This window comes from Lepidochelys kempii, chromosome 16 (assembly GCF_965140265.1).
Source record: "Lepidochelys kempii isolate rLepKem1 chromosome 16, rLepKem1.hap2, whole genome shotgun sequence".
Lineage (NCBI taxonomy): Eukaryota > Metazoa > Chordata > Testudines > Cheloniidae > Lepidochelys > Lepidochelys kempii.
The window spans coordinates 20,818,299-20,845,710 of NC_133271.1; the positions used below are offsets into that span (position 1 = coordinate 20,818,299).

A 27,412-nucleotide genomic window follows, 5' to 3' on the forward strand; every position below is an offset into this window, starting at 1 on the left:
ACAAACTCCCCTAAAGTTGGGCAGGATTTGAAATGTTTTGAAGAAATGTACAGAGGAAGCACAACGAAACTTGAAGGCAAGGTGCAACGCCACCAAGATTATAACCTCACAAGTTGAACCTCACTTTAGAAATGGCACTTTCAGTATAAGCTTTTTTTGTGCCCAATCATCAGGCAGCCTGAATGGACATAGCTCCACTGGCTTCAAAGAAGGGATGCTGATTTACAGCAGAGAAAGATCTGGCCCTTTGCTGTCAGTGGACCATTTTCAACACTCCCTTGTTGGCCTGGAGCCATTGTCACACCTGTGTGACTGGGGGAAACAGTTGCAGAGTGCGAGTGCAGATGGAGGTTATTCTAAACGCTAAATGGAAATAAGGAGGTGGGCTTCCGGTAAAATAGAACTTTTCAAGGCACGTCAGTACGGAGGACTTGACAGCTTCCTTTCAATAATTAAACATGCAGCTTCTGATGCTGCATCCTGATTGGCTGAGACGGTTTGGAACTCCAGGGCATGGCTTATAATAAATCTCATCTATAAAAAAATAATCACAACTGTCACAACATGCAGACATAGCTTTCTGTGACAAAGAGCTTCTACTCCGACCAATCAGTCCTGGACAAGCAGTTGCCGCTCATATGGCACACTTAGTGAAGGTCACTTTTCAGGCATCGCCTTAGGTTTCTCCTGCATCTATACAGCCCTCCTGGGATTTAAGGGTCTAGATGTTTTGTGAATAGCCAATGATCCATCCAAGAAGCCAGGTGATGGTTTGATTGGTTGGTGTTAAGTACTTCCAACGGATTGAAAATATACTCACCCCGCAATTTAAAAAAAAAAATGTTTAACACCAGGTTTCCTGGAACACTAAGGGTATGTCTACACTGCAGTTTAAACACCCACCCCTGGCTCATGACAGCTGACAGGTTAACTGACGGAGTCAGCAGCAGAGCCAGGGTGAGAATTTGGGGGTTGCTGGGCTTGTTTTAGGGCTTGTTTTCACTGTGGCATTAGCACAAAGTATAACCCAAGTGTTGCCCCTAACCCAACTTCCATCCACACACAAAGCTCTCTACCTTTTAGGTGATGCTTTCAGCTCAAGCTAGCTGCATGTCACAGGGGTTAAGGGATGGGAAGGGTCTGTTTGAAGCTTCAGGGCTGCTGATGCTTGAGCGAAGAATGCAACAGTTCAAGTGAGCGCAACTCATCAGTGGCTGATCCAATCACTCTGGGTAGCTGGAGCGTTGTTTTGCAGTGTAGCAGCTCTCTCGTGAGCTAGGCTAGCTCCAGTGGACTAACTCCAGCAGTGAAGACATGCCCTGAATCACTTGCAGAGGTAATTCCTGAGAGACAGCCTCCTTCCACTGGAGAGATGCCTGACTGGGCATCACTAGTCCTTTCCACAATTCCTTCAGGAGAACAAGGCCTGGCCACATTGCAGGGCATGGGCAAAATGGGGAGCTCCTTGAGGTTCCGATAAGGATGAGCATGAGAGGAGTGAAAAACGAAAGTACTTCTGGCTAGGGCCACTTCATATAACAAGGTCTCATCTACACATATATACGTATTGTAATTGTGTGCACACATACATGTTTCTTCCACATGCACATAGGATGGCCGCCATCTTGGCCAGTACGCTGAGAATTGAACCAAGGGACCACCAGAGCTGACAGCATGAGTTGCTATAACTTAATCTAAAGAATCAAGGCTCTGTAGCTCTGGCTGAAGCAGACACAAAGCTGTAGATTGGGCACAGAGAGGGACCTGTAAAACACAAACACACGCACCAAACTCCACTACTCGACACTTGAAATACTCTGACATTAGGGGCTGAGTAGGGCCACATGATGTACTTTTTCGTAAAGGGAACAGCACTATTCTGAGCTCAAGCACACCAACCCTCTTCAGACTGAGAAATCGGAAAGACAGACCAAGCCATAAGCCATGGCAGCTTTTAGCTATTAGGTCACAAAATGCCCCTGATTACTAACCTCATCATTGCCAAACAAAAGAAAGCAATAGCTCAGCCAAAATTCACAATTCTTAATCGCTCTCTGCTGACTCTACCTTCAGAAATATAAAGATAAGTGACATCTATGCATCCAAGAGCCAGAATGTGCAGAACTGCAATGCATTCCATGGATGATTAACAGTTTCCCCATGATTCCCTACAATTTCCTGACATTAGTAAATATTTTCATTAAAAGAAAAAAGCTATTTAAAAACCCTACTAAATTATGCTTTACCTGCATCTAAGCAAGGTATTAAAATATTTTCAATAGTCCCAGCAGCAGAGATGGTCTATATAACCCGTGCAAGCACCTTATGAGCTGGAGTCACCATAAGAAACACCCATGTGCAAATAGAAATAAAGTCACCCATAAATAATTTCTCCCTAACAACTAATCTGCATTATTGTTGTTCATTATTTGTATTAAAGTAGTGCCTACAGGCCTCAACTGAGAATTAGATACATTCATGGAGGATAGTCCAATTAGCCAAGATGGTCATGCACGTAACCCCACACTCGGGTGTGCCTAAACCTCTGACTGCCAGAAGCTAGGACTGGACGACAGGGGTGATGTATCACTCAACAATTGCCCTGTTCTGTTCATTTCCTCTGAAACATCTGGAACTGGCCACTATAGAGTCCACTGGGTTAGACGGACCATTGGTCTGATCCAGTATGGTCATTCTTACGTTTTCAGTCATTTTTCTGTTGGAACATCCATTGAATATGGTTCCAAAGGGACTCAACACAATTGTGCCCATGTCCTTTGTTGTCTGTCATGCACTATTGCAGTTAATTCTGAGATAGGTTTTGATACTCTTCTAAAGGACTTGGGGAAAATGGGTCGGGCATTAGACTGGGGACACATGGCCTCAAGCCAGGAGAAGGTTGGCATATTGGGAGAGGCTGGGTCTGGATAGGTTAATACTTTCTCCATTGGATCTCACTAATAACAACAGATTTTTCAGCAGCTTTATCAGACTTGGGGATGAATCCAGCTGAAGCAAACAAGAGAGGGGCAGAGTCGGAGAGACACTAGATGAGGAGGGCTCTGAGTTACCACAGAGAATTCTTCCCCAGGTATCTGCTTGGTGGGTCTTGCCCACATGCGCAGGATCTAACTGATCACCATATTTGGGGTCGGGAAAGAATTTTCCCCCTGGTCAGATTGGCAGAGACCCTGGGCGGGTTTTGCCTTCCTCTGCAGCATGGGGCATGGGTCAATTGCAGGTTTAAACTAGTGTAAATGGTGAATTCTCTGTAACTTGAAGTCTTTAAACCATGAGTTGAGGACTTCAGTAACTCAGCCAGACGTTATGGGTTTGTTACAGGAGTGAGTGGCTGGGTGAAGATGTGTGGCCCGCAATGTGCAGGAGGTCAGACTAGATGATCTCGATGGTCCCTTCTGACCTTAAAATCTATGAAGGTAAGAGAGCTCTCCTCTCTGAATGGGCTGATGGTGGGATTCCCCAAAAAATGTTGGTACCATTGCCCATTCCTGAGGGGAATAAAACAAATCAATGCAGAGTTCTCCAGTTATATCAGCCAATCTGTACAGGCAAATCTGCATCTGGATCTGAAATTCTCCAGACTTCAGGACTGTCAAATCCAGGAGTTCGACTCAGGCCAACAGGGAGCCAGGGGCTGGCAGTGATTTAAGCTTTTCTAATGTACAGCAGTGGTTTGGAGCTGGGGTTTTGGTTCAACTCGCCAGCATTGATACAAAGCATGGCCCATATTTTGAGCAGGTCCCTTCCTTTTCTTCTCCGGTGCTGTATCCCCTTGGGCACATTTCTTCCCTTTCAGCTAGTCCTTGGCTGTTAGGTGTATTGGGCTGGGAAATCATAAGCACCAAGGGCCACATCCTCAGCTGATATAAACGGTCATAGCTCCATTGAGTTCAATGACTTAAATGGAGCTATGCCAATTTACATCAGCAGAGAATCTGCTCCTTAACGTCTTGATGAGAGTTCATTTGGGTGTTTTGCAGCATGCTAGCATTTGTCCCCTGGGACTTTGCCTCAAGTTCACTGAGGTAATGTGAAGTCTTTATACAAAAGATGGGGTCTGCGACTCTTGGCAGCATCAGTATTACTGTATGCGGAAGATGATGAGCAAGGACCATTTATGCAGTACATGCATTCATCACGCCATCAGAGCAATCTGTGGCATTAGGCTAAAGGAGTTTCAACACACTAGTCTTTCACCCTAGGAGACGCAAGTGCAAATTGGATTCCAAGAGATGTAGGAGGCCACCCAATCTTTAGGTCATGACATTTATCCTGTTCGGTATTGTATTTTAAAAATGGGGAAAGAAAGGGGGCTTGTTTGTACTGACTGTGGAAACACACAGCCTAAATAAAGCCTGACTTTTAAATCTATTTCTAGTCACTGTGTCCTTTCCACTCCTGAATGCTGGAATCCCTAAAAAAGGTACCGCGACAGAAGTCACTACATGCATTCACTCTCTGAAGTGTACTGGCTTTGGGTGTATGAATGACAAAAAGCTGTTGCCCTCTAGCAACTGGCCGACAGATGGGATACAGGGGTTACTGCCATCCAGAGGTAAAAACCTTCTTTTGGCTCAGGCAGCAGAGGTGTGAGTTTGTGGAGCTGAAGAAGCAGGGTTCTAGGAGTAAGCAAGTGTGTTTTCAGGACATGGATTCATTACACAACCTTCTAAACCCATTTTATAGTAATACTTAACTGTGCCCAATGGATCCACAATAGCATTATAAATATATATATATATAACGGGCATAGGTAATTACTGAGAGCATGACGACTGTGAGTAAAATGGTCCGAGTAAACCAAACCATCTAGGATAAGAGATCCCATTAGTACCTCCTCCTCAGAATCACTGCCTGCAGACATTTCCAAACTTAATCGCTAGAGACTTTAATTGCTTGTCAGATTCACATCTGGCTAGAGCCACATCCTGAGTTGATCTACCATCCCTTGGGGCGAAGGGACTAGCGGCCAAATGCAAACAGCATGAGGGCTGCATTACACAGGAGAATTTTTTCAAATCCATATAAAAGATTTTCACTTATTATCCCTTCTCTCCTCCGGGATGGTGAGCGGAAGTGATTTCTTCTTGGTTAATTGCCTTGTGGGGGACCTGACACTTGGATTTGCAGGAGCCCAGTTTTGCTGGCAGGAACACAAACTTCTGTTTCTGATATCACTCCCACACCAAATGTAAGGCTGCTCCCATCCAGTATTTGGGTTCAGACAATTAGGGAGTGTGAAGCAAGATGGAGAATTTGGCCTCAGCTCTGGATTTAATTCCTCAATCAACACGCCAGGCGTGGAGGAGTTTGGATCTGAGAGTTCTGACTCAGGCCTACTTTGGTCCAACGGATACGGTATTAACCGGGATTCAAAAGATCTAGGCTCTATTCCCAGCTGTGCGACCGTGGGAAAACCTCCCTGTGGTCTTTGTTTCCTTCCCATCCTTTTGGGTCTCTCCTCCATTTAGACTGTAAGCGCTTCAGGGCTCTCATGCAATGAACTTTTCCTCACACCCCCAGTTTGGCCACCATACCAAAAGAATCAAGAATTTCTTCAGCTCTAGTCCTGGGAGCTTCTTGAAAAATCATCATCCTGGAGAGAGGCTAGCACCTCGTCACACTTGCTCTGGGCTTGATAGAAAATCAGTTACAGGCATGTGCCATGATACGTTAAAGGGGCACTTTTGGGCCTCATCTACTGAAAATCAGATATACCAGCCTTGGTTTGCTGTATGGGCAAGTCAAGGCAGCCGCCTGCTTAGTCGGTCTCCATCCCTCTTCTTCCAGACAGGCAGGGCATTGTAATGCACGTGAATGCTGCTCCCTTACTGCGCTAGAGGAACCCTATAATGTTATAATCTCTTGAACAGTACAGGCAGGCTGAGGGGAGGGACCACACAACACACATGGGAAAACCCCGTGCCATAGACACACTCACTGGTGATAGCAGCAGGTTCCTTAGTACAGAAGCTCAACCTGGCAACAGATTTCCCCACAGCAGGAGGGGCAGTTTGTTTTGAAGGTAGTGCTGGGCAGAGGGATGCAAAATCTTGTCAGTCGGACTTTGGTTTTGCTGACAAAGGTGGGTTGCAGGAGAGTCCCATTTGAGCTAAATCGCCAGCATTCAGAGGGTTCAGGGACATGACCTGAGAACTGGGGCATGTCCATTTTGACAGTGTTCCTTTAAACAGAGAGGGCAACATCCTACTCTCTTCTCAGCGGCCACAGAGGGCCCCAAATGCAATGAAACTGGTGCAGTTCTGCAGTTTCAGACTAATGCCAGGGTTCTACACCACCTCGTCACTGCATGCCCTAGCTTCCTCCACACTGGTTTTTGGCTGTGGTTGGGGCCAGGGCACAGGCGAAGGAGTTCAGAAGCAGGGACTGTGGATCTGTTGCCATATGGTCCCCGTTCCTCCCTTTATGGACGCATAGCAGCAAAGGGGGGGCCTTAGAAATGGAGGGGGACTCCATCTCCCCTAGCCTTCCATGCATCACAACCCAGCTACTCTGGGTTGGGACAGGGGAAGCATGTTGCACTGTGCAGTCACAGCCTCAGGGGTTTAAGCCTGACTAAGAGGTGCCTGTTTCGTCCTATTGTCTGCCCTCTATTGTCAGATCTCTCCTGCCAGAGAGGTTTTCATGGCAGCATGTGGTGCTGGGCTAGGAGGCAAGAACAAAGAGCAGATGATTGAAAGGCTGAACACTGCACCCCTTTGCAAGCAAGGTGACGCATTGTTAAGCAATGAAAGTCAGGAGAACAAGTCAAGGACTGGAGAGGAACGCTGCAATTTTTCATGGCACCGGGCTCAATGACAAATGCTGCTACATACAGCAAGCCCCGGCAGTTGTACAAGAGAAAAGCAACACACTCTTTAGGACTTGCTCCTGAAGCAACATTCACCTGGTACGAGCTAGCTGACATTAGCATGTGGATGGCTCAATAGGCTTCTGTACCCCGTGGCCCGTTCCTTTGTGGTATTCACAGCTGGAATAAGTCCGTGTGAACATGAGCGCCGCAGGGGTTCAATCAAGGAAGAGATGCACTGATTTTGAATGTTACTTGCCTTTATTTGTACCAGGAGCCTCCCACCTCCTGCAAGTGCTGGAACAAAAGCGGAAGTCAGAGCACACCCCTCTGTTTGAGAGCCAGAGGATGGGCTTTTCTAAAGCGCCTAAATGAGCTGAGAGCGCAAGGCCAAGGTAAAGGAGCTCACGCTCCTATGTCACTTAGATGCTTCGGCAAGTATCACCCTGAGCCTTTTTCACCATGGGGCCCGATCCCATGCCCACTGGAGTCATCAACGGGAGTCTTTCCATTGACTTTACTAGGCCCTGGAGAAATAATTCACGGTGATGTAGTGCCTCCCGGGTGAGACCTGAATGCACTTTACAGACATCACAGACGGACGCCTCTCCTTCCCACACGCGACTCGCATTCTGCAGGTGGGGAAGCTGAGGCCCAGTGGCGTTCAAGCTGGCATCATCACAGGTAGGTGCCTGAACTACATCCACACTTAGACACTTCAATAAATGGCCTGTGGTTAATGCCCAAAAGCTCCCCTGAAAGTTTGTGGCACTGCCAGGAACAGAACCCAGCTGGCCTATTCTCCCAGGCCTACTCTAAACCCTGCAGCCTCTCCATTTCCCTCACCCACCGACGCGCTCACTCGCCATTTGCTGGCATGCAAAGCAGGACATCCCGGCTGATGATCTACAGTGACTTCTCCAGGCCCTGTAATCAGCAGCACCTCATCCCCTGAGATCAAGTGCATCCCCTCAGCAACAAGTGTCACGTGTCCTTGGGCAACATGCTCCCAGCCAAGGGCTTGTCTTCACTGCTAAGAAGGATGCCGTTTTTTTAACCTCGGGGCAACTAGCATTTGTGAGCTCTCCCAAGGCAAAAACACAGGGAAAACAAGGCACTTTGGTTAACCTCCTGAGACAAACCCCAGGCTGGGGGTTAGCGTACTTTGCTTTGTGATAAAACTAACATGCCTTATCTCCTGGTTTTGCCTCGGGATCTCTCTCACACACACACACACCATGACCCTGAGGCAAAAAACTCCAGCTCTTTAGCAGTGAAAAAAAGCCTCAAGAAAGGTCAGAATCCGGACCTAGTTCCCCAAAGCAAGTACAGACAAACACTCATTCTCTGTCCCTCCACCAAAGCAGGGTCAGTGCACAGCCATGACTTGGCCAAGAGGCTGAGTACCTCCCTATGCAAGCAGGTCTGACCAAAATAAGATTCCCCCCTCCCCCGTTTGCTAATAGTGGGATTTTAAAAAAAAATCCATTCTATTAGCTGCGGTGTCATTGCACAGTCACTCCAGGGGTTTCAGTTCACATATAAGGGATTTACTTTCAAGAATGGCTCTTTGAACCCGCTAACTCCTTTATATTTTCAAATAGCTGCACTGCGCGCACACATTAAAAATGGATGAGGTAGCATGAACCGTTATTTCTAAACCTCCTGCTCCGCTTGCAGAACTCAGTTTCCAAGGGAAATATACATTTCAAACAGATAAAAGGACATGCTTTCCAACCCACCCCAAGCAGACCACATTCAGCCGGTGGAACTCACTGCCACAAGATATTATTGAAGCCAAGAGCCTAACATTATTGAAAAGTGACTTTGGACATTTAAATTTTCCCATAACAACTTCCCTTTTAAAATAAAAACAAAATCATTCTTCTAGTTTTGGACTGTTTTTCTTTTTGCACTGCAGCTGTCAATCGCCTAGCATCAACTAGCTGATGAGAGATTAATTCTTCATTTCTTTTCGTTTGACCATTTCTACTAGGAAGCCCTGGGAGGATCCTTTGGTCATGGATATCCAACAGTTTATAATATTTGGTTATGTATTGCTTCCAATAATCTCTAATGGCTGGACATGTCTACCACATACGCTTAAAATCTCCTCTTTCACCACAATGTCGCCAACATTTATCCCCATTCAGTCTCTCTCTCTATTATTTAACCTGACTGGTGAATAATCAAGAACATGGCTGCAACACACGATACTTTCTCAAAGCCTCAAAATGTATCCAATAACGTCTCAAGTATCAGAGCGGTAGCCGTGTTAGTCTGTATCCACAAAAACAACGAGGAGACCAGTGGCACCTTAAAGACCACCAGACTCCCCAATAATGTCTGGTGTCCTCCTTGTGTCAGAGGAGCATGCAGCCTGCTTGAAAGATGTTTTCACACTGTAGATGCAATTAAACAGCAACCACATGCATGTGGCTGGGAATAAACCCAGCTGCTGTCTCCCGAACCAGCGCGTTCATTTCTGAGAGACTGGCGGGGATCGCACACAATGCAAGAACGTTTCCTGCAAGTGCTATTCATAATAGGCAAACAAGAGCCGGGATGTAATTACAAGTGCCGTGTCGCTGTATATAATCCATATACCCCTCGTGTTTGTCTTCTGAGGATACTAATCACACCGTATCTCCAGTATGATAAACTAAGGCACAAAGTGAGCAAGCCACAATAGCCACACTGGATGATTCTACAGGGATATTTGGCAACCTGGCACCACCTAGACTAGTTCTAATTTGCTGCACTCCCCCAGCTTGGATGTGCAAGATGGATTCCAGCATTTTAATGAAAGAAAAAAATGCCCTCATGGACTAAAGGACCAATTCTGTGCTCATTGAAATTAATAGGAGATCTGCCATGGACTTCAAGGAACAAAGCTCAGCACGCAAGTAGACCTTTGAAAGCCCAAGGCTTGAGTGAACTGCCTTAGGGCGGCTTAGTCAGTTGCAGAGTGCATGGAACATGGATGGTTGAGGCACAGGACTGGACTCAGGAGAACGGAAATCAGTTCTCAGCTCTGCCATGGACTCCCTGGGGCAAATCACAATCTCTCTGCCCCGATTTAGCAAGGTACTTAAGCACATGCCTAACTTTAAGTACTTTAAAGCTAATGGGACTACCCACAAGCCTAAAGATAGGCAACTGCTTGTTGAATTGGGGTGTCCCCATCTGTAAATGGGGACAATAATACTGTTTTAATCTCACGCTTCTTTAGTTAGACTGTGAAGTCTTTGGGACAGGAACTGTCTTCCATTGTATGTTTGTACAGCACCTAGCACAATGGAGACATGACTTCAAGTTGGAGCTGTGTAAGGGCTATTCTTCAGTGCAACAGAACAACAATGAATCATTACCATTATCTGTAAGCTAAAATGTCCAGATAAAATCAGTGCCCTATGTCTCAATGGGCTTTAATTTATGGCTAGGAGATTGTCTGAAATCAATTAAATGATCTCCCTTGCCAAGGACAATGTGGATTGAGATTCTCTAGGTGGGGATCCCAGAAGACCACATGTAATTCTTATTACCAGTGATCACAGTAGGTATTAGAGCATTTGTCGCTGATCGCATCTGTGCTCCGTAACTAGCACTATTCACATGAATTTGGTGATCCGTCCCCATTTTTTTCTTTTACTGCAATTATCAATGCTGTGTAAATCATGCAGCATAGAGTTTCAAGGGAAAAGGTTTTTTCTTTGAGTCTCATTGGCTTTGGTATATTGCGCAGCCCACTGATTATTGTAATCATGGTAGCTGTGTTAATTACACAAAACTTCCCTAAGAACAGTCTCTGTATTGTAAAGCACTGGGGTTTTGAAAGTGTCTTCACCAGAGTAATTCAGCCCCACACTGAGAGTGGGGGATTTTTGCTATGTACGTGCTGTTTATAGTTCTGTTTTTTTAAACGTATATACCTCATTAATCCAGTTATTGGAAATTTACATTAGCACAGGATCTGCAAATAGCCAGCCTCCCGAAGGGCTCTCAAACTCATCCATTTGAGAACAATACTCTCCTTGTGACAGCTGCCCTCTTTAAAAGGGAAGGAGATAGCAATCTGAGGGCAAGGCACAGAAGAGCCTGTTAAATCTCAGGGAAGTGACCAAATTTGGTATGGATTGGGACTGCCCGATTCCCTACTCTGTCCTCTAGCTACCGAGAAGACTATGGTCCATTCCTTCAATGACAGCTCTTCCGCCGATGCGCCATTTTCCCCCCACCTGCTTCAAGTCTGATGTCAGCGGTGGGATTAACAAAGCAACCGGGGAAAAGAAAAGTAGTCAGCTGACCAGACCTGTGATTGACTGAGGAGGGCAGGTGTATTGATACTACGTGACAGCCACGCCAGAGATTCCAGGAAATCCACTTGTGATTTCACTACAGCTATTGATTTTACATAGAAGGTACTAAGATACTATGGTGATGGGTGGCAGTATGAAACAGAGAGAAAGGAGTTAAACAGAGATTCCCTCTCTCTAGGGATGAAAAATTACACCAGAACCACCTCCTTCTCTGTATCCCCAACCGTGTATCCACTTTGCACTGTGAAAAAACACTACACTTGGCTATTACAGTGAGGTGTGCTACAGGAAAAAATATTATTCAATTTCTGTAGCGCCTAGAAGCCCTCACTGAGCTCAGAAACCAGTTATGCTAGGTTCTGCATATACGCATAACACTCTAAGAGACTAGACAAAGGAAGGATCATCATCCCCATTGGACAGACGGGAAAATGAGACACAGAGAAATTAAGTGATGTGACCAGAGTCAGCCAGGGAATCTGGGGCAGAGCCAGGAATTGAACCCAGGTCCGTCTAGTGTCTTAACCACATCATCATCCTCTTCCTTTTAAGACCTTGGATCAGAGATACAGGCAGAAAAAGTCTCTTCTTAACGTAATAATAAAGCTCCCTTAGCAGCAAGACTCTCATTATGCATGGAAGAGTATTCAAAACGTCAAGGGACATGGTCACTGTGGTGTGTAATGGTTTGAAACCACCTGGCTTTTGTGGATTGAGTGGCCCTGCAGCAACCCAGAGCACAACAAATAGTGGGTGGTGGGTCCTGTAATTGTGTGTGTGGTGGTGTGGGGGGAGGCTTGTTTAATTAGTGGGGAGATGAAGGTGGGAGGGATAACAGCTTATGTTGAACAAACAACCTTGTGCGACAGATAAACCCATTTTTATCTTAGCAATCAATAGAGGCAGAGCACTAGCCAGGAGGTAAGTCAATGCAACATGCACTAAGGCCCTTCAAACAAATTCAAAAACCTGCCACTGAAATAACAACACAGCACAAGAAGTAAACATACAGCGCCGTCTGTAGCTACAGCTGCCACAGATTAAGTCCAACTGCAGTGGTATACTGCAAACAAAACATTTCATTAAGGATAGGCTTTTGCTATTTATAGCTTGTTCTTTGGAGGAAACACTCTGTCATCACTGCAGAGCTATTCTGATAGCCACCTGAATTACTCTGTGAGGCAGGGTTTCTCTGGCAAGGTCCACGCATCTAGAAAGTCTTTATTAGGTAGAAAGATTCCTTCTGTTACTGAGTAACATATGAGTTTTATTTTATCTTTTTGTCCTTTATGGGAGATTGCATGATCATGGGACATATTCAAGAAAAACAATAGGCTTGGGGAGCTGGGTTTTTTTTTTAAATATGGATTTTCCTGTGTGATCCCGAAGTCTAAAGCTAAAAAATGCATTGGGGAGAAAATACCTTCATTTAACAGTGCTGAAGACTATATACAATGTGTGAACAAGGGGACTATATTTGTTCGGTTTTCTAAGTGCTTAGGGTTTGATCCAAAGCCAAAAGTCAATGGGAGTTTTTCCATTGATTTCAACAGGCTTTGGATCAGACCTTTAGAGTACACCTACACTTCAATAAAACACCTGCAGCTGGCCTGGGTCAGGTGACTAGGGCTGCGTGGACATAAAACTGCAGTGTAGACATTAGGGCTAGAGCCCGGGCTCTGGGATCTTAAGACATCCATAAAAAACAGCCTCCCTAAGCCAGGGAAGGGATTGCTGTTATCGGTAGAGACCTGCATAAAGAGGAGCAGGGATCGGGTTCCGAGATGGCAGATGTCTGCAGTCATTTCAGAGAGCAAAGGCTGCTGCTAGTTTTCATATAAAGTTCATCGGCGCTTGGCTTCCATAGCCAAGGCTTTTTAAGATGATGGTGCAAGAAGTGACCTACTTTAAAAAAAAAAAATGCAGGAATGGACAAAAGGCATGTATTTGCTTATTGCTGGGGTAGGTGATGGTGAGAAGAGGAAGAACTTTGATGGGCTTTTTTTTTTAGGGTGAAGAAAGCAATCAGCACTATGCATTCTTGTATGGGCAGCTGACGAACGGGGGAAAGTGGGGTTAACGTATAGGAAAAACTTGGAGTCAGAAAGAAAGACAGAAAGAGTGTCATCAACACTCTTTGCTTCTGTAATTACTAGGCAAAAGACTTCCACATAAGAGAATTTAATGGGAATTTTAAAAGCCTGTAATAAAATAAATGTGAAAATTTAATAGCTATACTGTAGGGGGGGAAATATCACACCAATGGACTGCAAGCCATCATGCCTCTTGCATCCCTGCTGTCTACTGGACTTGAGGCTCCAACCAGCCCCCATGAAACTTAATGGGAGTCTCCCAATTGACTTCAATGGAAGTATGTGATTCAGGCCTTGCGGAACGTTATTTATCTACAGCAGGCTTAGCAGTATGGCCAGCTTGCTCTTCCTATAAAGTAATAATACACCTTTCATACCTGGATGCGTGATTAGAAAAGAGTGAATGACCTGCAAGATGGTGTAAGCAACACGCCAAGCCAGGGCCTACGTTTTTAAGATTACCTTTTGCAATGTCAGTGTAATTTATACATGTGGATTTCCCTCCCCCAGCTCCCACAATGCTTTGATGCACTTTTCCCCTTAAAATAATAATCACTATAGTCTTCTCCAGGACTCAAGACTACTCTGAATAAACAAACAGTGCCTAACTCAGATGGTGCTTTTGATCCTCAAAGCACTTTACAAACATTCACTCACTACAGTGCCCATTGTACCTTGTGGAATCTGTCAGTTTCACTGTTTAGGGCTCATCTTACACACAAAACTTGTATCCCTTTAACCATATCAGTATAGTTCCAGTGGTACAAACCCCATAGTGTGGATACAGTTATACCAAAATAAAGGCACTTTATGTCTATTCTTGTATGGGAAGGGGAATCAGCTGACTGCCGCTATGACTGTCTCCACACTTGGGGTTGCACTAGTAGAAACATGTCAGTAAAAACAACAAAAATCATCCCTCTAACCAACAGTTGGACTGATACAAAATCTGCGTGTAGACTGGAGTGAAGCGACTGGCCAAAGGCCATAGAGAAAGGATCAGAGCTGGGAAGTGAGCTTGGGAGTTCTAGACCATGACTCACTCAACAGCAGCATCCTGTATGTGCGAACTGGAGCACCGTTTTTGCCCAGCAGCTAGCCTTCCATGGGCAGATGTGCAAAAGGGAAGGCATTCTCCCCAAACAAGCCTGCACTATGAATCTACTGCAGCCCAATGGTGAAAGTCACAACCCCTAATGCAGCCCCTTTCAGAGTCAGCGGCCTGAAGATCTGGGTAGCCAGGGATCCTTCGGCACTTCCCTCTCTGACACAGGAGGTGTTTTGCCACTTTCATGGAGCCTTGCTGTGGTGCTCAGTGGTTGCTTGGTGCTTTTCAGGAGCTCAGCTTCATTTTGTTTCCCGTTCCAACTGGCTGTGCCTAACTAGAGCTACACAGCACCTAGCCCGGAAGCTGAGCCCTTAACAGCAATCCCCCCAGTACTACAGTTGTCAGGGGCAGGCTGAGGGGGCAGCCAGAATTCTGCTCTCCCAAGGTTAGGGGAATCAGACCATCACGGGGAAGGGGAGCAGTGTGTCAGCAAACATCAGTGTCAAACTTCCCACACTGATCATAAAGAACGAGTTGGACTTTTTAAACAACGAAAACAGCTTTTCCCTGGTCTTTCAGTCACAGCCAGGACACTGACCCAATGAAATCAGGCTCCACATTCTCCCTGCAGGTTGTGGACTACCAAAATCTCCAAGAGGCTCCCTCTAGCCCACATAATCCCCTTCATTTCAGTGACTGGAGCCTGATTTGTTAGGGTTTTCCTGGCCAGCTATTTAACCGTCATTAGCATTTCAAAGACAGCAGCCAGCCTTTGAAGTGAGTGGTAGGAAAGGGGGACAGTGCTTTGTTTCAGGCCCAGGATGGCTGTAGATCCAACAAGACAGAAGGGTGTTTATTCCCAGGAAGAGGAACTAGGCTTGTGTGGCCAAGATCCCAGTTTTCCTGCATGGAACAACCCAGGATTCTACCAGATGCCACAAGAGAGTTTGCATTAAAAAAAACAAACACTCTGTGTGGGTTATTTTGGGAACGTACAGAACAGAGGTGCAGTCACCATAAAACCTAAGGACAGTTGGGGGGAAATGCAGGAGTGTGGCAGATTTATTGAGAGAGGGGACATACACAGGACTGTAAAAAGTTTAGGAGGAGGAAACATCTCCCTCTCACTTCTATCTGTGCCCACCCTGCAGTGACTGTGCCCCATTGCACGCATGCACACTACCTACACGCTCTTTGCTCTGTCTGTGCTGCTAGGGAAGGGTATAAACTGTAGTCAGCAGTGCACTTTAATAAGCACCATGTACTGATCTCAAAGGCAGCCTGTTTGCTGTCTAACTTTTAACATGCACACTGCCAATTTATTATCTTTATAGATTCCAATGCGATTAAACACAAGGAGAGTCCGCTGGGGGTGGAGGGGAAGCCAATTTTATCTAAAGCATCATGTTAAAAGAATCTTACCTAATTCCTTTGGTTTGAACGATACTGTGGTGGGAAAGTCTGGATACAGCTGATATAACCTGGAAAGGAGAAAAAAAAAGAAACCCTGGTGTGATTACAATAGAAAAGGGAAGCTATAGCTGAAGCTAATGGAGAGAAAGATACTTGGGGATCAATTTTCAGACCTGCTGCTACCATTGACTACTACTGAAATGTGAGTGCACAGCCCCGCTGACAAATAGGCCCTTATCTGTTATGTGGTAGTTCCTAGCAGCCCCGGTCATTGATCAGGACCCATTGTGTTAGGTGCTGTACAAACATTGAACAGAAAGATGGTCCCTGCCCCACTAAACTTTATTAAAGCTGAGATCACAACCCTATCAAGAGGCAAAGTAAAATTAGAGTTCTTTCTTCATTCCCATGGCTTCCGAACATTCCAACAAACCAGAAGACAACACACAAGGGCTTATGACAGCGCATAGGGATCATCGTGTTCACATGACATTCTATCAATGCTAACACAACTTTTGTTTTTGCTGCTGAATGGAAACAAACAAAAATTCTAACCTTCTAATATAAAGGAACCAAATAGGTAACAATGTAATACAAGGAAATTCCACCTTGGAGCTCATGCACAATAATTCTAGACCTGCTCTAATGGTTTTATGCAATAATCAGTACCTCTTGAAGAATTCTAGCCTGGTATTCTTTTATTGGATGATTTATGATCTTTTTGCACATGAAATAAAAAGATTGAGCCTAATTTCACTGCTAGTGTAAAGTGGACTCAACTCCTATCATTTCAATGTAGTTGTGTCCACTTATACCAGGGTGAACTTGGATCATTGTCTTGTTTTCATAATAGATCTAACCCAAAATCTGATAAGTGGCATACAGAAAAAATATATCATTAATATGTATGCTGTGAAAAATTCATCCTGTTTTTCTACCAGGTGTAGCTCTGATAACTCTTGTAAATTGACAAAATATGCTGCAATTTTGACCTCTAATGAGAAAAACTGAACCCACTTTTCATTTAAAAAAAATAGAACCTGCAACCATCATTTTGCAGCCCCTGGAAAGAAAAAAAAATTAAACCCTATTTTATATTTCCTTGCAATATTTTCTTTCCTGGATCTCCTCTTTTCCAGCTGCTTGGCATCACAAAATCCTCTTTAGCTAGTGAACTTCCAAGGAAGTGGTTAGTACCTGGGCGTGGCAGTAAGGACTCCTGGGTTCTATTCCGGGAACCACCACAGAATATCTGAGCTTCACTAAGTGCTAGCTTGCCTGGGATTCAATTTCCCCATCTGTAAAACAGGGATACAAGTTCTTACCTACCTCACAGAGCTGTTAGGAAGTGTTTATAAAATTGCTTTGAGATCCTCACATGCAGGATGACATGTAAATGCAAAGCTTTACTAGAACTATCAGGTGACATCATGAACTGGTAACTCAGTATTAGGACCAGATTTTCTGAAGATCTCAGCCTCCAGCAGCCTCCATTGTGATGCCCTCTGTGCTGAACTTTCTTTCAAATCTGGCCACTCTATTGCCGGGCAGGAAAACATAGGCTCTGCTCTTGGATTCTTGCTGCCCAAGCTAGCAGGGGACAGGAAGGCCTCAGGTCATGCTCATGACCAGTGGTGCTGGAACAATTTGTATAGTGGGAGTGCTGAAGGCAGAAACCATGTACTTCGGTTGTTATTATTACTTCAAGCCAGGAGGTGCACCAGCACCCCCAGCAGCCCTAGATCCAGCACTTATGCTCACTACCAGTTCCTCTGGTGGATCATGATTCAAAACCTGTCAAAACTAGAGTCCTTTTCAGTCCTCCCTGGCCAGAAGGCTGGTGACGGTAAGATGCAGAGTGGGGGATTAGGATGGTGACATTTATAAAGCATACAAGACAGGTATATCCGCAGGGCTGTAGCCAGCACACTGAGGATCTCTCAGGAAAGAGAGAGAGATCAGCCGAGACTCTGCCAATGAGACACTTAACAAGAAAGCAAGACAAAACCTTTTGACCTCTCAATATGGCCAAATCTCTCTAGATTTCAGGCACAGCTGTATTCAACAACATTTAGTAGTATCTGTTGTGCTCGAAATGGCTTTTGTCTTTCTTAGCACCCGTTTTTGGTCAGAGAACTTTCATTGTTTTTTGTTTCCCCTTTTGGATTCGTTGGCTGCTTGGGTTGTTTTTTCTCTCCCCCTAAATTGAACTTTCCTGTGTTTCACTTTTTTGAAAATTACCTATATTCAACTTTAAAATCTGCTATCTACACTAAACTGAAAATGCAGGTGTAGTTAAAGAAAGAGAAAGCAGGTCGGTGGCTGGGGGATTTTACAAAATAGGATCTGAATTGTTGGGCGGGGGGGGAGGGATTAAAAAAAAAGAAAGGATTTCAATTGGAGGAATTTTCGATTGCATTTTTTTTTCCTTTTTCATTTCAACATTTCCTGCAGTGTTGAAAACCCAACCCCAAAGCACTGGACTACTGCAGAAACAGCAGAAAGTGAAACTGACGATAGATAAGGTGAAACAATCCTGTGTAATGACAGGTTTCAGAGTAGCAGCCGTGTTAGTCTGTATTCGCAAAAAGAAAAGGTGTACTTGTGGCACCTTAGAGACTAACCAATTTATGTTGCTCTGGCGGATAGGTGTGGAGAGGAAGCAAACACCGAAAAAGAGAGGGATGCACATGGCTATGAAGAGTTTTCCATTTCAGCACTCTAAGGCTTGTCTACACTGTCAAGTTTTGTTGCCAAAAACTGCCTTTTGGTGACAAAACAGCAAGAACATACATACTACAATGGGACTTTTGTCACCAAAAACGCACAGTTTTGGCAACAAAAAGCTTCCACCCCTACGAGAGACTTTTGTCTTTCCCCGTCCCTTTATTGTCGACAAACAGCCAATGTAGACACTGCTGATTGTTTTGTCGACAGAACTGGCTTCCGCCAGTATCCCACAATGCCTGTCCTGATGGCTCTGCTCAGTGTTTTGATCTCTGCTGCCCTGCAGGCATGCGCCCCTCCCCTTTCAAAGCTCCGGGAGGTATCTGTGTGCTGCTCCCTTTGGGGAACAAACAAAGAGCAAATCATTGGAATGCTCCTGTTCTGCCCAGCACTAGGAACAGAGCAGCAGGCAGGCGGCTGCTGCAGCCAGAGTGGAACAGACCGCTGGGCTGCTTTGCCATTCCTCAGCACGGAGAGCTCCCAGAGCTACTCATGATGCCGCTCTCAGCAGCTGAGGGAGCTGCGGGAGAACTTGGAGAGACTCCCAAGATGCGCAGCGATCATCTCTTCCTTCCCACAACACTGTACCATGGGATACATATTCACGGTGCACTGCTCACCCTGTCGATGATGGTGTCCCCAATGTGGACGTGATCTGTTGACAGAGGAAGCAAGCGTGAATACCCTTCGGCGATTTTTATTTTGCCAACTTCCGGGTGTCGACGTAAGTTTTGTCAACAAAACTTGGTAGTGTAGACAAGCCCTAGGGTGCTGTTAAGGACATAGGTAAAGGGCTGATTGTCTTGTCCTTGGCCTTCAAGGCCCTACATGAATCTCGCCTTGCTTTTATATTTGACAGAGAGCCAAAGTCTGTGCTAGTGTACATGGGTGTGACTCCACTGACTGCAAAGGGAGTTATGCTCATGTATACCAATGGAGAATTTACCCCAGTCTTACAACTTTGACCCACCCCACCCATGCACACTCCCCACCCCTTTGATTCCCCCCAAAGTGTTCCCATTAATGCTCTTGCTGTCCCCCTACTCAAGAAATGACTTCCGTTCTACCCTGCGGATCCACTTTTAAATTAATCAAAGTATGCACAAGCCATAAATGCATAACAACGGCTCGGATATTATTCTGACTCAACCCCCTCTCCTTCTAGTGTGCGATAGCTCCAGTCGCTGAGTTGCATCTAAAATTAAAATCCTTGCAAACACACGAGGGACGTTAACCAGGCCTGATTGATCTCAGTGGGACTAGTCACACACATAAGAGTCTGTAAGCTCTCCTGGGCACATCCATCTATCTGGACGGTAGGACGTCTAGCATACTTCAGTAAAAATAAGTAGTATACTCTTATATGTTTAAACAGCTTGTTATCAGGACAGCATCCCTTTAACAAAGGGAAAGCCCATAGGATTTGACGTAGCAAAGTAAAAAGCAAACATTCTAGTTGTATATAGCATGTTGAACGTCTCTTCTAGCCAAGTGCCAAAGCTGTGTGTCTTGTGGTGTATTTTCCCCTTGAACGTAGTCTGCGGTATTGTCTAATTTTTGCACACAATTGTTTAGATCTCTATAAAATCCATTTGAAAGCACAAAATCACTCAGTAAAATTAGTATTGCCATGTGGTCTCAAAATGCTTTGGTGCCAAGTATCAGAGGGGAAGCCGTGTTAGTCTGTATCCTCGAAAACAACAAGGAGTCTGGTGGCACCTTAAAGACTAATCGATTTATTTGGCATAAGCTTTCGTGGGTAAAAAAACCTACTTCTTCAGATGCATGGAGTGAAAATTACAGTTGCAGGCATAAATATACTGACACATGAAGAGAAGTGGAGAACTAGTGTCAACAAGGCCAATTCAATCAGGGTGGATGTGGTCCACTCCCAATAATTTATGAGGAGGTGACACCCACATCCAGCCTGACTGAACTGGCCTTGTTACCACTGGTTCTCCACTTAGAATCATAGAATATCAGAGTTGGAAGATACTCTGGAGGTCATCTAGTCCAACCCCCTGCCCAGAGCAGGACCAATCCCCAACTAAATCATCCCAGCCAGGGCTTTGTCAAGCCTGACCTTAAAAACTTCATAGAATCATAGAATATCAGGGTTGGAAGGGACCCCAGAAGGTCATCTAGTCCAACCCCCTGCTCAAAGCAGGACCAATTCCCAGTTAAATCATCCCAGCCAGGGCTTTGTCAAGCCTGACCTTAAAAACCTCTAAGGAAGGAGATTCTACCACCTCCCTAGGTAACGCATTCCAGTGTTTCACCACCCTCTTAGTGAAAAAGTTTTTCCTAATATCCAATCTAAACCTCCCCCACTGCAACTTGAGACCATTACTCCTTGTCCTGTCATCTGCTATCACTGAGAACAGTATAGAGCCATCCTCTTTGGATCCACCTTTCAGGTAGTTAAAAGCAGCTATCAAATCCCCCCTCATTCTTCTCTTCCATAGACTAAACAATCCCAGTTCCCTCAGCCTCTCCTCATAAGTCATGTGTTCCAGACCCCTAATAATTTTTGTTGCCCTTCGCTGGACTCTCTCCAATTTATCCACATCCTTCTTATAGTGTGGGGCCCAAAACTGGACACAGTACTCCAGATGAGGCCTCACCAATGTCGAATAGAGGGGAACGATCACGTCCCTCGATCTGCTGGCAATGCCCCTACTTATACACCCCAAAATGCCATTGGCCTTCTTGGCAACAAGGGCACACTGTTGACTCATATCCAGCTTCTCGTCCTCTGTCACCCCTAGGTCCTTCTCTGCAGAACTGCTGCCTAGCCATTTGGTCCCTAGTCTGTAGCTGTGCATTGGATTCTTCCGTCCTAAGTGTAGGACTCTGCACTTGTCCTTGTTGAAGCTCATCAGATTTCTTTTGGCCCAATCCTCCAATTTGTCTAGGTCCCTCTGTATGCTATCCCTACCCTCCAGCATATCTACCACTCCTCCCAGTTTAATGTCATCTGCAAACTTGCTGAGGGTGCAATCCACAACATCCTCCAGATCATTAATGAAGATATTGAACAAAACCGGCCCAAGGACCGACCCTTGGGGCACTCCGCTAGATACCGGCTGCCAACTAGACATGGAGCCATTGATCACTACCCGTTGAGCCCGACAATCTAGCCAACTTTCTACCCACCTTGTAGTGCATCCATCCAGCCCATACTTCTTTAACTTGCTGACAAGAATACTGTGACTTTAACTTGCTGACAAGTTACTTGTAAGGTAACTCCCTTCTCTTCATGTGTCAGTATATTTATGCCTGCATCTGTAATTTTCACTCCATGCATCTGAAGAAGTAGGGTTTTTTACCCACGAAAGCTTATGCCCAAATAAATCAGTTAGTCTTTAAAATGCTATGGGTGATTCAGCCTGGCCGCAATTCAGGAAAGCATCCCTATTTTGGTATGGCCAAAGCAGGCCAAAGCATACCAAAGCCTTTACAATTCTCGAGATTCACGATTTTTAAAAATAATAGATTGTGGGTTCTTTTCATTTACTTTCACGTTTTTGAGCCTTCAGTGTTCACATCTTCAAGGTTTTCTTTGCAACCATGAGATCTAAATCATATATTTTTTTAAATTGAAGAGGAGATTCTCATGTAATAATATAACTCCAGGAGTTTGGACTTTGGTGTTTTTCTTAAATATCATGAAACCCACTATAAAATCAAAGAGTTGGCAATGCTGCTATTCAGCGCAGCACTTAGCAACTCGCTAGAGTCAATGCATGCATATACTTAAGCAAGTTATTTAAGCTAAACACCTTTTCAAGCACTTTGCTGAATCTGGGCCTACGTACGTGTTATTGAATACCAGCTACAGGTATTGCAAAGTTTAAAAACAAAGTGTTTAACTACTAAAATTTACTAAATACCATCATGAGTATTGTCATAACAATACAGCTAAGGGTATCCTAGAATTCCTCCCTACCTGTAAGGGGTTAAGAAGCTCAAATAACCTGGTTGGCACCTGACCAAAAGGACCAATGGGGACAGAAGATACTTTCAAATCTGGGGTGGGAGGAGTGGGGGGAAGGAGAAAGGCTTTGTTTGGTGTGTTCTCTTGGGAAGCAGAGAAGTATCAGGTCAGAAAACTCCTTCTCTGATAAACTATCCTAAAAGTCTCTCATATTACAAAAATTGAAAGTAAAAGCCAGGCAAGGCGTGTTAGATTATCTTTTGTTCTGCTTGTGAATTTTTCCTTTGCTGGAGAGAGGTTTATTCCTGTTTTTTGTAACTTTGAAACTAAGCCTAGAGGAAGTTCTGTTGTGTTTTTAAATCTTTTGTTACCCTGTAAAGTTATTTTCCATCCTGATTTTACAGAGGTGATTTTTACCTTTTTTTAAAATAAAATCCTTCTTTTAAGAACCTGACCGATTTCTCTATTGTCCTAAGACCCAGGGGTTTGGGTCTGTGATCACTTTGTAACCAATTGGTTAGGATATTATTCTCAAGCCTCCCCAGGAAAGGGGGTGTAAGGGCTTGGGGGGATATTTTGGGGGAACAGGAACTCCAAGTGGTCCTTTCCCTGATTCTTTGTTAAATCACTTGCTGGCAGCGTACCCTCCAAGGGCAAAGAATTTGTGCCTTGGGGAAGTTTTAACCTAAGCTGGTAGAAATAAGCTTAGGGGGTCTTTCATGCGGGTCCCCACATCTGTACCCTAGAGTTCAGAGTAGGGAAGGGAACCCTGACAAGTATTCAACCCCATTTAGCAGAAGTTACTTCATTAACTTCAGCCCCCTCTCCAAGGCTTGCTGCAATGGAGGCTATAGCAGAAGACATCTCTCTCTCTCTCTCTCTCTCTCTCTCTCTCTCTCACTCACACACACACATATATCAAAGGTGCAAACATTCTGTCCAAAGAGGAGACTTCTCAATCAGCCCAGTAGACATTTTCAAGACTCACTCGACATTGCAAACCTCACCCTTGAGCACTTGTCCCCACAGTTGTTCTGCCACTTGAATATAACTGTCATTTATGATTTGTAAAGAGGTCAGGGAAAAGAACATATTATTAAGAAGAGACCGAGACTTAAATGGAGTTAAATTTACCAAACGAGCAGAAAAAAAATCATCTGACCTACAAAAGCCCAGGCTGGAGGCATTCCATCTGCTTCTGCTACATTTCTTTCCCGTTTTCGAGCTGACATGAAGAGGAAAAGCTACTTTTCATTGCCTCCCTCCTGCTTGCCCCCACATGCAGCCAACCCCAGAAGACAGACTTCTTGCTCAATCAATCATGGAGAAAATGGAGCTTAGGGGGCTCTCTTTAGGCTAACTTCACATTCTAGGCAGTGAGTCTGCAATGAACTCCATGCAGACCGGCGCCTGCCTCTGTGAGATCAGAAGGGCCCCGACGTGGGCACCAGTAGCTCATTGTGGGATCAGGGTCTTACAGTGCAATCTTGTTTATTTTTGCTTTCTGCATGTTCCAGATCCCTCAGGTCATCCAGGCAAAGATACAAGCCTGATTCTCAGTTAATCTTGTGGGACATGGGCCATCTTAATGTCTCCTGCATTCTAGGGCTATGGAGTCTCCTGCAAGTTAGACCAGTCTTGGAGTTGGGCAGAAAGGAGCTATGATGTTACACCCCATATTCTTCATAGAAATATTGTCATGATATGAATATGACATAACCAAAATATACTTTATGCAAGATGGCTCATGTAAGGTATCATTGGAAAGGTTATAATTTACTGAATGCGATTATCGAATTTGTATTCATGTATCATTTCTGTAGGAAATTAGGAAGTTAGGAATATTGACAACGTATCTGTATTTCAAATGTGCTACTTTGGATAACACCCACAACTAGCCTTTCAGGTACAACAATGAAAAAGTCAGACACGGCTGATGGCCCATCAGCAGAGACAATGGACTGTGAAAGAGCTTAGTCTTCCTGTGGACACTCCAAACAGCCTGTGAGTAATGGCTGTAACAACCCTGCAGAGACATGTGACTGAGTCACCTAGTATTGGACCCCACCTTGGAATGCCAATGTTTTTCCACTGGAAGACAAAGGCTTCTCACCATACAAAAAAGCTATATAAGCCAGGGGAGTGACATCGGGGTTCTCCTCTACCTCCCTGCCCAAAGAGACACTGAAAAACACCTGGAAGCAAGAACTGAGCTGTGGGGAGAAGAGCTGAGCCCAGACTGAAAGGGTGTTTAGCCTGTGAGTAATAATACCTGAAGTTTCAAGCTGCAGACCAGTGCAGCTGGCTTTCAAGAATCTTTGCAATCTGCCTGAATCAACATTTAAGGTGAGAAATTACTATTTGTAGCCAATTTCTTTAGTGTATTAAGTTTAGTCTCCATGTTTTATTTTATTTGCTCAGTAATTTGCTTTGTTCTGTTTGCTATCCCTTATATTCACTTAAAATCTGCCTTTTACAGTTAATAAATTTGTTTTGTTTATTATTAAACCCAGTTTGTGCGATTTCTAATGGGAGGAGGGGGGAGAAGTTGTGCATATCTTTCTTCGCATTGAGGGAGAGGGCAAATTTTTATGAGCTTGTGCTGTGCAGATTTTTCTATATAGTGCAAGACAATATACCCTTGGGTCTGCACTCCAAGGGAGGTGGGCACCTGAGTGCTGGGGCAAGTCCCTTAAACTGAGTCTTCCCACAGCTGATTTCAGTGTCTGTTCTTTCCGCATCTGGTGTGGTGCTGCCTGTGTGCACGCTAGAGGAGGCTTAAGAGCCTGGCTCAGCAAGACAGGTTAAAGGGGGCCCATGCTGGCAGAAGAGGCAGGCTCAGTGGTATCTCAGCACATCAGGTAGCATCTTGAAGGGCGGCAACCCACCACAGGAGCCACAGGACAGACTGCTCTGGCCATGCTCCTGCCACACACCCTGGGCTGAAGGCTGGGAACAGAGCTGTTGCAGAAACCTCATGGCAGCTCAATACTATCCAAAGACATAGCTTCCACAAGGGGTGCTTCTCCTTTCAATTTAAAGCTCCTTTGTCCTCCCCGAGTGGCCTAGAAGTCCAGAATCAAGCTGAAAGAGTGTTCTTAATGTGTCCCATCCCATCCTGTCCCTGACCAAAAACGGCCAGCAACGTTCATAGGGAATAATAGTAAAAATAAAAAATAGTGTGTTTTTCATACACAGGATCGTACAAAGAACTTAAGAACTCAGAGTGGAGATGGAAGAGCCCTGGTAGATCACGTAGTTCATCTCCCTGTCAACCCTACTCCAATTCTGCAGCATGGAAGTCTTCGTGGGGGGCCTCTTGGAGTTACTGTCAATGATAAAACCACCACCACCACCACAAATCATGCAATTGAAAATAATAGCGTAAACTGGGCAGAGCTCCCACAAGGGATATTTGTTCCCCTTGGCATGCTCTGAGTGGAAAACCACCAGCTCAGAGAGGCGTCGCAGTAACCCAGTGCAGGCAGCGGTTTGCACCAAAGCCTGGCGTGGAACACGAGAGTTGGAAAACAAGAGCAGAGACGGATAGGCGGCTGTCCCACATCCCCTCACCTCTGCCCCACTAGGATGTTTATTGTGCCTGACTCATGTGAGAAGTTGTTGTGAATGATGCTCGACAGTCACACGCCCCAAGTGACCTCCTGCTGCAGATGGAGAAGAAAAACTACTGAACGCTCACTCCTGCTGCTAAGAGCCGCCCTTTGGGCTCAGCATGGCCCTAATGCGCTGAGGCGGAATGTTTATTGCTGTCCCTTAGAATAGTGAATGACATGCCCCTGGTTACACCTTAGAGCAAAGCATTAAGACCCAGGAGTGAGGTATATAATCATGAGCGTTATTGATTATTTCTGCACTGCATTATTTCATGCACAGCATTAACTACGCTCCCAAAGTCTGGTCCCAGCATGTATGGGGTTCACTGTAAATCTGGGGATGGATTCTCTGGAATCAACTCTTTTGTGAGTTTTCCAAAGTCATCGTCGGGCATTTGGAAGGCATGTCCCTGGTATATTAGTGCTACCTCACTGGCTACTTTGCAGAAGGAGGGATTTCCAAAAGTGTTCATCCTTAGCCTCTAACTCATCTCCCCAGGCAGTCAATGGTAACTGAAAGTCCTACTTTGGTTTTGTTCTGGAGTGGTGTTTATGTGATGCCATGATGCAAAGTCAGATCTCTGAGGAGTGAAATTTGGTCATGTTTCACTCTAGTACTTGCAGACAAGGAAAGAGGAAGAATGTGCAATGGGGAAAGCTGCATCAGGAGGCAGAATATAACTACCCACATTGGAATTTTACCAGGACATTCAGGTTAACATGAAAAGTGCCATGGAACCTTTAATGACCACACGTGTTCAGGGCCTCAGCTTTACGTATCATCTACAGGATTGCCAATTTTGGTTGGATATATTCCTGGAGATTTCATCACAGGACATAATCTTAATTAAATATTAATCTTTAATTCCTGGAGACTCCAGGCCAACCCTGGAGGGTTGGCAACCCTAATCATCTGGAATATGGTACCCTCTATCAGCACAATGGCCTCAAACACCAAGCTGGGGCATTGGGTCAAGTGTAGCGACTTGGAGGAAAGAATGTCCCTTAATGGCTAGCCCATGAAATTCTGCCATCCAAAAATAGTGACTCTGGTCCTACTCTGCTTAGCTGGTGACAACCACTGGGATGACAAGAAGTGTTATGAATCAGGGCATAGGCAATGGTAGCACACTTTGAGTTTACAGACAACCCTGAACACCAGCAAACTACAGAGACCAGAAACTGTTGCTTGCCGACATCATTTCAATCCAGCTGTAGACACCCGACATGTGGTTGGCAAATGCTTTACCGTCACGCTCCCCTGTGAAAAAGATCACATGTAAAGAAATAAAGCAAAGCCCAACAATTAATACAGCAAACTGCAGGCCGCATAATACCTGCTGCCCCCAAAGAAGACCAGAAAAAGAACTTTGTAGAGCTCAAAAGCTTGTCTCCTTTCACGAATGGATGGAGACTGGTCCAACAAAAG

At 45.0% G+C, this 27,412-nt stretch overlaps 1 protein-coding gene across 8 annotated transcripts in view; it reads right to left on the reverse strand.

The window, feature by feature from the left end:
• The window catches only part of VAV2 (vav guanine nucleotide exchange factor 2), a 326,398-nt gene that overhangs the window by 111,788 nt on the left and 187,198 nt on the right, over positions 1–27,412 (reverse strand). For all 8 annotated transcript variants that reach the window (XM_073313966.1, XM_073313965.1, XM_073313964.1 and 5 more), the window contains one exon: positions 15,715–15,773. In XM_073313966.1, coding sequence (XP_073170067.1) covers positions 15,715–15,773 — 59 coding nt within the window. The remainder of the gene's footprint in view (positions 1–15,714; positions 15,774–27,412) is intronic.